Source organism: Stomoxys calcitrans, chromosome 4 (genome assembly GCF_963082655.1).
Source record: "Stomoxys calcitrans chromosome 4, idStoCalc2.1, whole genome shotgun sequence".
NCBI lineage: Eukaryota > Metazoa > Arthropoda > Insecta > Diptera > Muscidae > Stomoxys > Stomoxys calcitrans.
Window position 1 is genome coordinate 160,462,538 of NC_081555.1, and position 12,729 is coordinate 160,475,266.

At 39.3% G+C, this 12,729-nt stretch overlaps 1 protein-coding gene across 1 annotated transcript in view; it reads right to left on the reverse strand.

The window, feature by feature from the left end:
* Positions 1-6,498, reverse strand: part of LOC106093257 (5-hydroxytryptamine receptor 2A) — a 113,980-nt gene extending 107,482 nt beyond the window's left edge. The window contains exon 1 of the mRNA XM_059368217.1: positions 5,866-6,498. Coding sequence (XP_059224200.1) covers positions 5,866-6,451 — 586 coding nt within the window. The 5' untranslated portion in view covers positions 6,452-6,498. The remainder of the gene's footprint in view (positions 1-5,865) is intronic.
* Between the last annotated feature and the right edge of the window lie 6,231 nt (positions 6,499-12,729).

Below are 12,729 nucleotides of genomic sequence, written 5' to 3' on the forward strand. Positions count from 1 at the left end.
TTTCGAATCCCTGCGAGACCATTAGAAAAAATTGTCTGTGGTGGTTTTCCCCCCCTAATGCTGGCAACATTTGTGAGGTACTATGCCATGTAAAACTTCTCTCCAAAGAGGTGTCGCCCTGCGGCACGCCGTTCGGACTCGGCTATAAAGGGGGAGGCCCCTTATCATTGAGCTTAAACTTGAATCGGGCTGCACTCATTGATATGTGAGAAGTTTTCCCCTGTTCCTTAGTGGAATGTTCATGGGCAAAATTTGCATTTGCATTGCAAAGTTTCTGAAGACTGAAGACTGGATATTGGGGCCAGCTCGACAGAGATGAATGCAAGAAGAAGTCTACCACAGGTCGCGCTTACTTCGTCGCTGCTGTAGACTTACCGGCTAGAATATCAGCAAATATTTTTATAACCACCACCATAGAATGGGGGTATTCTAATCTAGTCATTCCGTTTGTAACACCTCGAAATATTGATCTGCGACCCAATAAAGTAGAAAAAATTCTCCCGACATTCAGAGTCGAACAAGCCACGTCCGTCCTTCCGTCTGTCTAAATCACGATAGCAGACGAACACGTAAAGCTAGCCGCTTGAAAATTTGCACAGATACATCCTAATGATTTAGGTGGTTGGGCATTGCAAATGGGCCTTATCAGTTCAGATTTGGATATAGCCCCCATATAAACCGATCCCCTGATTTGACTTCTTAAGCCGCTAGAACCCAAAATTTTCATCCGATTTGGCTGAAATTTGGAACAATTACCTGTATTATGACTTTCAACATCCATGCAAAGTATGATCTCAATATTTATCCCCAAGGCGGGAAGAATAAACCACAGTACGACGATGGATTATAGGCCTATTAGTCTGTCATCGTTTTTCCTGAAAACACTGGAAAGACTGATTGACCTGAAGGTGAGAGGAGGACTGACAACGTGAAACTTCGATGGGGCACAACAAGCATATCTCAAAGGCAGGTCGGTGGAGACGGCCCTTCACGAGGTGGTATAGGAGGTCGAGACGACTCTCCGACAGAAGGATTACACTTTGGCGGCCATCTTGGATATTGAGGGAGCTTGCGATAATGTGGAGATTGGGGTGATAGTCACCGCACTGGACCGCACGGAGATTCACCCCTTAATCTCCCAATGGGGAAATGATCTGCTTTCTGGCAGGATTATTAATGCAAACCTTTGAGATAGTGCGGTCAGAAGGCGGGCGACCAGAAAAACGCCCCAAAGAAGGGTGTTCTCACTGACTCTATGGAATCTCGTGATTAATGACATCCTAATGGATCTCGGTAGAGAAGGCACTAGGATTATCGCTTATGCGGCCGACGTCGTGTTGCTGGTCCGAGGCAAGTTTTTGTCGACGATCAGCGAGATCATGGAAGGGTCCCTGAGGAGGTTGTGGCCATGGCCTACCAGAAATGGGTTAAGGACGAACCCAGGGAAGACGGAACTGGTGGTCTTTACGCTTAGATACAAGATACCGAGTTCAGACTCCCGTCCTTGGACAGATTGACCTTGCGGCTGTCGAAAGAGGCGAAGTACTTAGGCATAGTCCTTGATTCGAAGCTGTCCTGGAAGAGGAACACCGAGGAAAGAAGCCGTTAGGAACTGTGCGCTTTTTTCTCATGCGGGAGGATGTTCGGTAGGAAGTGGGGCTGACTCCTAGGAGGTTTCATTAGATGTATGCGGCCATCGTAAGACCAATACTGGCCTATGGAGCACTGTTATGGTGGAATGCCGTGGGGAATAGGACGTGTGCGTGGTAGTTCGAGAAGGTCCAGAGACTGGCCTTCGTCGGGATCACAGGGGCACTGAGATCCACACCGCAGGCAGGCCTGGAGGCGATGCTGGATATGCAGCCCGTTGGGGCCTATATTTGGAACTGCGCCGCCAGGGTCGCGCTTAGGCTGAGGGAGCTCGGCATGCTCTAGGAGGATGGTTGCGGCCACAGTTCGATTCTGGGTTTTATGGACTCCAACTACTGGATTGAGGGTATTCGCGATTCGAATTCCTGAGAGGGACGAATGGAGGGCGGATGGTGTACTTGAGGAGGATGAGACCTCGATCAACACAGATGGCTCCAAGATGGAGTCAGGGACTGAATTGGGGGTCTTCTCTGATGCACGCAATATTAGTATGTCTCTGAGACTGCCGGGCGAATGTACGGTCTTTCAGGCAGAAGTCTGTGACATTGCAGTGGCCTCAAGAGACCCCAAGGCCTTGGGGTCGAGGATGGTGAGATCGAGATTCGTGACGGATTGTTTGGAATCCCTGGATTGGCTCCGGGCCCACGATGTGACGCTGACATAGGTTCCTGGGCATGAGGGTATTTCAGGAAATGAGAGGACGGACCAGTCATCGGTCTTGCTTACGTGCCATTTGTCGAGCTACTGAACACAGAAGATGGGATGGCCAGGGCGGCGTCGGTGGCGAGGTGGGACTCGGTAAATGGTTGCCGGACAGCGTAGGCGCTATGGTTGGTCATCGACCGGAGGAGGATGAGGGAGTTGCTGACATTCGATAAGAGGTCGTTGAATACTTTGGCAGGGGTCATAACCGGATACTGTCCCATAGGCCGCATGGTAGCGCGCGTGGGATTATCGCACCATGACTTCTGTAGGAGTTACCCCGATGAGAATGAGGAGGAGACTATTGAGCACTTGCTGTGGTCCTGCCCGGATCTGCAGAGACGTAGGCTCTCTTTCTGGGGAGCCGTTTTTTCTGTGATCTGGGTGAACTTGCAAACGTACCTCTGGTAGGTTTCCTGAGGTTTGATGAGGAACATAATGGTTACGACGGGGCGTGGCTCAGGCTCCGGCGTAGGTAGATCTGTGCTTGCGTAGAGACGAGCGGTTCTTCACCCCCAGCTCAGGTTTACCACTCCTCCTGTCTTTTTCTTTTATTAGTGTCTAACCTTTAGTACGAGGTCTCACATTTTCTTAAATACCTAAAAAGTAACCTCGAAAAAGAAAATCTAGTTTAAGAATTCCGTGTTACTTACAAAATCCTTAATTGTTTTCCATACTACGCCCCTAAGTTGGCTGAAGCCAGTAATCGGCTTGTTGTGCGCTCTAAATACTAAAAAAAGTTACCTCAAAAAGAAAATCTAGGTTATCCTTAATTGTTTTCCATACAGCACCCCTAAGTTGGCTCATGTCTGGTATTATGTGCCCACCTAAGTGACGATATAGCTGCCATATAGACCGATCTCTTGATTCAAGATTTTGAGTTCATAAAAGGCGCATTAACTGTCCGATGTTGCCAAAACTTGAGACAGCGAGTTGTGTTAGGACCCCCGACAACGCTCTGCAATTTGGCCCAGATCGGTCCAGATTTGGATATAGCTGCCATATAGACCGATCCGCCGATTTAGGGTCTTAGGCCCATAAAAGCCACATTAATTACCCGATTTTGCTGAAATTTGGGACGGTGAGTTGTGTTTGGCCATTCAGTATTGTTTTTCAATTTGGCTTTGATCGGTTCAGATTTGGATATAGCTTCCATATAGACCGACTATCGATTTAATGTCTTTGGCCTATAAAAATTGCAATAATTGTTCGATTTTGCCGAAATTTGGGACAGTGAGTTCTGTTAGGCCCTCCGACATTCCCTTTGATTTTGCTCAGATAGGTGCCGATTTGGGTATAGCTGCCATATAGACCGATATCTCGATTTAAGGCTTTAGTTTATAAAATGCTCATTTATTGTACGATTTCACCAAAATTTGGACCAGTAAGTTCTGTTAGGCCCTTCGATATCCCTCTTTGATTTGGCCCAGATCGGTTCAGATTTCAATATAGCTACCATATAGACCGATCTCTCGAGTCAAGGTTTTGGGTCCATAAAAGGCGCATTAATTGTCTAATGTTGTCAAAACTTGAGACAGTGAGTTGTGTTAGGACCCTCGACATTATTCGTTAATTTGGCCCAGATCGGTTCAGATTTGGATATACCTGCCATATAGACCGATCCGCCGTTTTAGGGTCTTAGTCCCATAAAAGCCACATTTATTACCCGATTTTGCTGAAATTTGGAACAGTGAGTTGTGTTTGGCCATTCAGTATTGTTTTTCAATTTGGCTTTGATCCGTTCAGATTTTGATATAGCTGCCATATAGAACGATCTCTCGATTTAACGTCTTTGGCCCATAAAAGTCGCAATAATTGTTCGATTTTGCCAAAAATTTGGGACAGTGAGTTCTGTTAGGCCCTCCGACATTCCTCTATGATTTTGCTCAGATGGGTGCCGATTTGGATATAGCTGCCATATAGACCGATATCTCGATTTAAGGCTTTAGTTTATAAAAGGCTCATTTATTGTACGATTTCACCAAAATTTGGACCAGTAAGTTCTGTTAGGCCCTTCGATATCCCTCTTTGACTTGGCCCAGATCGGTTCAGATTTGAATATAGCTACCATATAGACCGATCTCTCAATTTAAGGTCTTGGCCCCATAAAAAGAGCATTTATAATCCGATTTCGCTGAAATTTTACATTGTGACTTATGTTAGGCTTTTTAACATCCGTATCGTATATGATTCATATCGGCCCATATTTGGATGTTGCTACCAAAAAACCAATATTTTGTTTTACAAAATTGAACAATGACTTCTAATACTTATTAGACCATTCAATGTCCATGCAGAATTTGGTCCAAATCGGATCATATTTCGATATAGCTGTTGTGTTGGCATTAATTATGCATTTTTCACCGGGCTATGAAGAAAGGTGGTTCACATATGTACTCGATGTGGTGGGTATCCAAAGTTCGGCCCGGCCGAACTTAACGCCGTTTTACTTGTTTCTTCGTAGGCGGGTTAAGTTCGAAGGTGGGCTATATCGGACTATATGTTCGTATAAACCTTCAAAGTCAAAAAGGCCGATCAGCCGATATAAGATCTTGGGCCCATTAAAGTCACATTTATCAACCGATTAATCTGAAATTTGGTGCAGTGAGTTATGTTAGGCCACTCCAAATTTGGATATAGCTGTCATATAGACCGATCTCTCGATTTAAGATTTTAAACCCATAAAAAGCGGATTTATCGTTGGATTTCGATGAAATTTGTGACATTGAGTTGTGTTAGGTTCCTCGATATCCTCGTTTAATTTGACCTAGGTCGGTCTAAATTTAGATATAACTGCCATATCGACCGATCTTTCGATTTAAAGTCTTTGGTCCATAAAAGGCGCATTTATTGTCCGATTTCGCCAAAATTTGGGACAGTATGTTATGTTTCATTTCTCAACATTCTTGTTTAATTTCATTCGTGTTCAATATGATTAAGGTCGAGTCTATAAATGGAGAAGGCTGGCACATACATATACCGATCTTCCGATTTAAGCTCTTAGGCCAGCTTCTCGTGACAGCAATGAACATCACATAGATCCGGCCTCAATGTTCCGGTCTGTGTGGTACTCACAGCTTTCTCCTGTCGGTTTTTTTCTCCGTATTATGATGAAAGGTGGTTAATATATATACCCGAGGTGGTGGGTGTTCAAAATTTGTACCGGCCAAACTTTATGCCCTTTTACTTGTTTTTATATATATAAAAAGGAAATGGTGTAACCTTGTCAGCTATTCTTTTGTATTATTTTCACCAAATGATTACACACTCATTCGCATGCCATAAATTGATTGTATTGCAAACATGACATCAATTGTGGCTTATCATGATTTATTAGCGTTTGTTTTGGCCCCAACAAAATAGTTTGTGTACCCACTTTTCTCTTTTATGATTATTTGCTTGGACTTGTGGACATTTTTAGCCCCCCCGCAATCAGTCTATTTAGGGCAAAAGATTCCCACTTAGATTATCTAATTTACGTTGTTTTGTTTTGTTAGGTTTTTTGTTACTTACCCTGGGCGAATTGTATAAATTTGCACACCAATTCACCGAAAATGAAATGCCTCAAATAGGTGCCAACTAATGTTATGGGCATACACAGCACACCCAAGAGCATATCCGATATGGCCAAATTGGCCAAAAAGACATTGGTGATGGTACGCATACGACGATTCTGGAAGAGTGTAGACGCCACCAAAAGATTACCCACTATGGCAAAGAAGAAGATGATGGTGTAGCAGGGTATTAGCCAAAATGGTATTTCGGTATTGCTGCGTGTTCGGCGAGGCGTAAACAAAGTACGATTGGCCAATGTGTCATTGGAGGGAAATTGCAATGATGAATTATCTCCATTGTATGTGAGAAATATGGCAGAAGTGGCGGAAGTACTGCTGCCATTGTTGTCTGCTGTGTCCAAGTTATCCCAGGGCTGTTCCAGCATTAAAGTGGTGCCTGGGGGCACTATGAACTTTGATGTATCCGCTGTATTCATGACACTGGAATCATTGACTGTCAAAGCCAATGATATGATGTGATCGGTAACATTGCGTATTGTGAAGTAATTGATTAGGTCACTGTATTCACGATTTGTTATGGTCATTGCGTAGTGTAGCGGTTTGTTTTTGGAAGAGTGTTGGTTTTATAGGGGTTGTGGGAAAGGCTATGGGCTTTTACCGATTTTAGAGACTCATAACATATTACAATGTGATTTTAGTTTTTAGATTATAACATTTGTTGCTTATTATTGATGGTGATGATTCATTGCTCTGGGCTTCTACTCTTTGGGATTGTTGAAGGGTTTTTGATTTTTAGAGAAAAAACTACTTTACCCACTTTAGCCTCTTTAAAAATTTAGTTTTTGCTTTTTGTCCACTTCATTTTTGTGATTTCCTGTGTTTATAGATATTAGCAATTTTTTAAATTTATTTTTAAGCTTAGCCAAAATTTATTTGTCACCTTTTTTGCGTGTTTTACTAAACAAACTTTTATTGCACTTTTCCCATTCTGCATGAATTTTGTGGCCTTGAAATATTGATCTGTAAGTGGCCTTGGGTATTTTTTCTGGGTTTTTATTTAGCTTTGTGACATCTTTTTTTTTGATATTATATTCTTCCAATACATTTTCCTTTTCATCCCATATTACTTATTATTATTAATTATATTTTTATTTTTAATAAAAATATAATTTCAAAATTAAATTCTTTGATTTCGTTGTACTTTTTGATGTTTTAATGTTATTTTCACCACCTTTTTTGAAAATAGACACAGAACATTAGTAATTAGAAGCATACTTTTAGGCGTTCCTTCGAACGTCCTGAATTTTCTTTTTGCTCAATTTATCCGTTTTTAAAATATTTTCACCACCTTGTACAACAAAGGACATAGACCAATACATAATCGAAGCATACTTTTAGGCGTTCATATGAACATAGCCTGCATTTTATTTTTGCCCAACATATTCGTATGTTCTGGGTTTCACTTTTCACTTTCCCCTTAAATTAACTGCTTATTTTTTTGATTTTGTTAAAAAACAAAATATATTTCAAACACAGTTTCAGTTTTTTAGCAAATTTTTAATTTCACACAAACAATTTTTTAGTTTTTTTATGCATAGTTTTAATAATGTATATTTTATGAATTTTTTTGTCAAAAATTTTTTTATTTAATAGTTTTTTTTTATTATTTTTTGTTCAAAAATCACTTTTTTAATTTTTACAGATTTAAGTTTTTTAATATTGTATTAAAATTTTTAAGAAAATTTAATTCATATCATTATCATTAAAAGAAAATTTATAATTTTTGTGTTTTTGTCAAATATATAGTGAACATAAATATATATCAGATATTTATTTGATTAATAGCTTTGTCCATTTCTTTTGTTATTTTTAGTAGAATGTTTAAAAATTACTTTTTTCAGAAATTTTTCAAAATTTTCTATAACATTTTCCTTCTTTTTATAATTTTGTAAAATATTTTTGTTTGTTTCTTTTTCGAGACGAGCTCAATGATCGGAGATTTTCTTTGCAAGTGGAAAAGGAAAGCCAGAGATTGCATAGAACATTTTTAATTTTTTATGCAGCATTTTTAATATTTTTATTTTATTTTTTCTTTTTATTATTTTTGTTTCGATTATTTTTTTAATTTTTCTTATATTTTTTACTAAATAGTATTTTTTTAAGTTTTTAATATTTTCTTTTTGTAAATTATTATTTTTTTTATTATTATTATTTCACATTCCTTTTTCCTAGTTTTCTTTTTGGTTTTCGTATAAAAGTTTTTTATTTATTTTAGTTCCTTTATCAATTTGTCACTTGAAATTCCTTATTTCGTCTATTTAATTCTATATTATCCAACCAAACATTGTAATTCTTCGAATAATCACTTTCTTATTTTATTTTAATTAATTTTTTTTATATAATTTTTAATTAGTATTTCTTGTCACACATTTTGGCAATCATATTTTATGAATTCTTTTTCGTATACGATATTGTTATTTGAAAAATTTTATCTTCATTTTTGTTCAGCAATTTATTGTTCAATAATTTATTTCAATTTTATCTTCATTTCTTTGAATTTCTATTATTTTTTCCCCCCTTCTTTATTTACATATTTTCTTATTAAATTTTATCACAACTTATTTCCCCTTTCATTTATTTTCATAATTGTTGCTCTTAACTGTTTTTCGATGCACACTCACTAACTTAATAGGGAAAGCACATTTGTTTGGTGCGTTGCTTATTTGCATCACCCACACACGTTGAGGTTTTTGTTGCCATAGCACCGTTCTATGCTTGTTAACAATACGACGCACTGCTTTAAACTACCTTTGCCAGTTACATTGAAAACATTGGCATTCCTACCAAAACCATCATTCATAATGTCCAACTCACCACGCAACATACATGCGCCGCATGCCGGCTTTTCGGAGTTCAATTCATTCATGGTACATAGAAGTCACCACAAACAAAGACAAAAGCAAGAAACTCACCTCGTTTGCTCTCTTAGCCTCTCTAAGAGAACTTTTATAAAGAGACCAAAAACATGTTTCTGAATACAACTAAGAAAGTGAAAGTCATGTTTCAGTGACTAGCAATAATGTATCTATACATGGTGGTTTATTTTAAAGACTCATGTTTATAAGTGAAAGTTTTAAGAGCATAAAAAAAAAACCTTGAACTTGTTGAGAGATTATTACACAGAAACCTAATGAAAATGAATGTGCTTATAAACATTAAACTAAAGAAGTGAAAAGAACCATAGAGAATAATACTTGGGAAAAAGATTAAAATTGAAATTACAGTTCATACAACGCCTGAAATGAACGCACAACTCCAAAAATAATGCTTTGCTGTAAGAAAAGGCAAAAGTCAGGCGATGCCGGCATTGCAATGCACCCTACAACACCCTTCATGGACAAATTTCGCGATGAGCATTTCACTAAGGAATAGGGGCAAACTTCGTACACATCAGTGAGTGCTGTTGGATTCAAGTTTAAGCTCGATGGTAAGGGACATTCTTTTTTATACCCACCACCGAAGGATGGAGGTATATTCGCTTTGTCATTCCGTTTGCAACACATCGAATTGTCCATTTCCGACCCTATAAATTATATGTATTCTTTATCAGTGCAAAAATCTTAGACGATCTAGCCATGTCCGTCCGTCTGTCCGATCTAGCCAAGTCCGTCGGTATGTCCATCTGTCTGTTCAAATCACGCTACAGTCTTTGAAAATAGCGATATTGAGTTGAAACTTTGCACAGATTTTTTCTTGTCCATAAGCAGGCTAAATTCGAAGATGGGCTATATTGGATTATATCATGATATAGCCCCCATACAGACCAAGGCCCATAAAAGCCACATTTATTATCCGATTTTAATGAAATTTGGGACAGTGAGTTGTGTTAGACCCTTCGACATCTTTCTGCAATAAGGCACAGATCGGTCCAGATTTGGATATAGCTTCCATCTATACCGATCTCTCGATTAATGGTTTTGGGCCCATAAAAGGCGCATTTAGTATCCGATTATGCCCAAATTTGGGACAGTGAGTTGTCTTAAGCTCCTCGACATCCTCTCGCAATATGGCCCAGATCGGTTCAGATTTGGATATAGCTGCCATATAGACCGATCTCTCGATTTAGTGTCTTGACCCCATAAAAGACCCATTTATTATCCGTTTTTGCTGAAATTTGGAACAATGAGTTGAGTTAGGCCCTTCAACATTACTCTTCAATTTGGCCTAGATCGGTCTAGGTTTGGATATAGCTGCCATATAGACCAATCTCTCGATTTAAGTTTTTGAGCCCATAAAAGGCGAATTTATTGTCCGATGCCTCCGAACTTTGGGACAGTGAGTTAAGTTTAGCCCCTCGACCTTCTTCTATAATATGGCACAGATCGGTGCAGATTTGGATATAGCTGCCATATAGAACGATCTCTCAATTTAAAGTTTTGGGCCTATAAAAGGCTCATTTATTGTCCGATGTCGCCGAAATTTGGAACAGTGAGTTGTGTTAGGGCCGTCATCATTTCTCTTCAACTTGGCCCAAATCGGTTTAGATTTGGATATAGCTGTCATATAGACCGATATCTCGATTTAAGGTCTTGGCCCCATAAAGGACGCATTTTTAATCCATATGACATAGTTACTTATGTTAGGATCTCGTGTCGTATATGGTTCAGATCGGTTCATTTTTAGATATAGCTGCTAAAAAGACCAATATTTTGTTATACACAATTGAACAATGACTTGTACTAATTAGTATTTGGTCCAACTCGGAACATATTTCGATATAGCTGCTATGGGGAATAAGGTTTGCATTTTTCACAGGATTTTGACGAAAGGTGGTTTTCCCGAGGTGGTGGGTATCCAAAGTTCGGCCCGGCCGAACTTAACGCCTTTTTACTTGTTTTATATCCAATTGGGAGAAATATTTTAGAGCACTGTGATGCAGTTTAAAATTAATTCTATAAAAATTGATTATCAGCAAGTGCACTGGTACGTATGAGTGATAGTGCTGAACACAAAACATACCCCATACGCCACCCATGACTTTACATTTGCAAATGCAAATTTTTCCAATGAACATTCCACTAAGGAACAGGTGTAAACTTCTCACATATTAATGAGTGCAATCCGATTAAAGTTCAAGCTTAATGAAAAGGGTCTCCTTCTTTTAGCCTAGTCCGAACGGCGTGCTGCGGTGCGACAACTCTGTGGAGAGAAGTTTTTACGTAGCATAGTACCTCACAAATGTTGCCAGCATTAGGAGGGGAAAACACCGCAGACTTCTTTTTACTGGTGGTCTAGCCAGAATTTGATCCGAGGCGTCCATGCTAACCTCTGCGCTACTGTGGCCTCCTTAACATAACATTTAAGCAGCAATAATTAATATAAATTTCGAATATGATCAAAAAAAAAGTTTTAGTTCAAATGTTGGCATTATGGTTATGTCAGTCTATGCACAGGAATGCCATTACATACGGCATAGTAATTTAACATATAAAATAATGAAAACGACGCATCTATTATCGCAAAATAATTTATTTTCCCACTAAATTAACTATATCGAACTTCTTTATATGAGGCAATCCAAGAATAAAAGGGATATTTTGAAATATAATAAACTATTCAAGTTCAAAAAGTCTACAATCTATCTTCTCATTATATTCTTCTTCTTATTATATAAAAATGAATTTGTTGGGCTCTGCTAGTTTGTTTGTTCGTAAGTTTGTTTGTGTGGTCTGTATAGACTAAAAAACGGCAGAACCAATTTTCATGAAATTTCCACGGATGGTAGAGTTTGAGGCCCCGGTGAAAATCAGCTACTAAATTTTTTTATAACCGAAGTGGGGGGCGGTCCCTCCCCCTAATCACAATTTTCAAAAACGCCAGATCTCGGAGATGGGTGCAACGATTTAAGCGAAATTTTTGCATGCCACCACTTTATGGTACCCCAAAATTACGAAATTTTGGGGTCAACAAACAAGGGGGACGCCCCATCCCAAAACCCACCCAAACGGACATGTTTACCGACTAGGATAACATGGGTATCACATGAAAGGTATTTAAGAGTAGATTACGAACTTGGCATAAAAATGTCACCCTTAGTGTCGGGGAAACAATTTTTATTAAATTTTCACAGATGGTTGAATTCGAGGCCCCGGTGAAAATAAGGTACTAAATTTTTTTTTATAACCGAAGGGGACCCTCCCCCTTATCCCACTTCTCAAAAACACCAGATCTCGGAGACAGGTGCAACAATTTAAGCGAAATTTTGCATACCACCACCTTATGGTACCCCAGAAATACGAAATTTTGGGGTCAACTAACATGGGGGACGCCCCATCCAAACGGACATGTTTACCGACTAGGACAACATGTGTATCGAATGAAAATTATTAAAGAGTAGAGTACGAACTTGGCATAAAAATGTCGTCCTTAGTGTCGGTGGAGGTCCCCCCCCCCCCCCCCCCCCCCCCATCTCCAAAATCACCACCCAACAGGACACTTTTACCGCTTAGGGCAATATGGGTATCAAATGAGAGGTATTTAAGAGAAGAGTACGTACTTGGCATAAAAATGTCACTTTAAGTATGGGGGGGATTCCCCACTCCCCAAAAACACCACCCACCAGGACACTTTTACCGCTTTGGGCAATATGGGTATCAAATGAAAGGTATTTAAAAGTAGAGTACAAATCTGACATAAAAATGTATTCCTTGGTGCCTGAGGGACCTCCCTACGTCCCATAACCCCCAACAGGACATATTTACCGATTGGGAAAATATGGATATCAAATGTAAGGTATTTAAAAGTATAGTAGAAAGCTGATATAAAAACGTGTTCCTTGCTGTCTAATGCTGCCCCCTCCCCC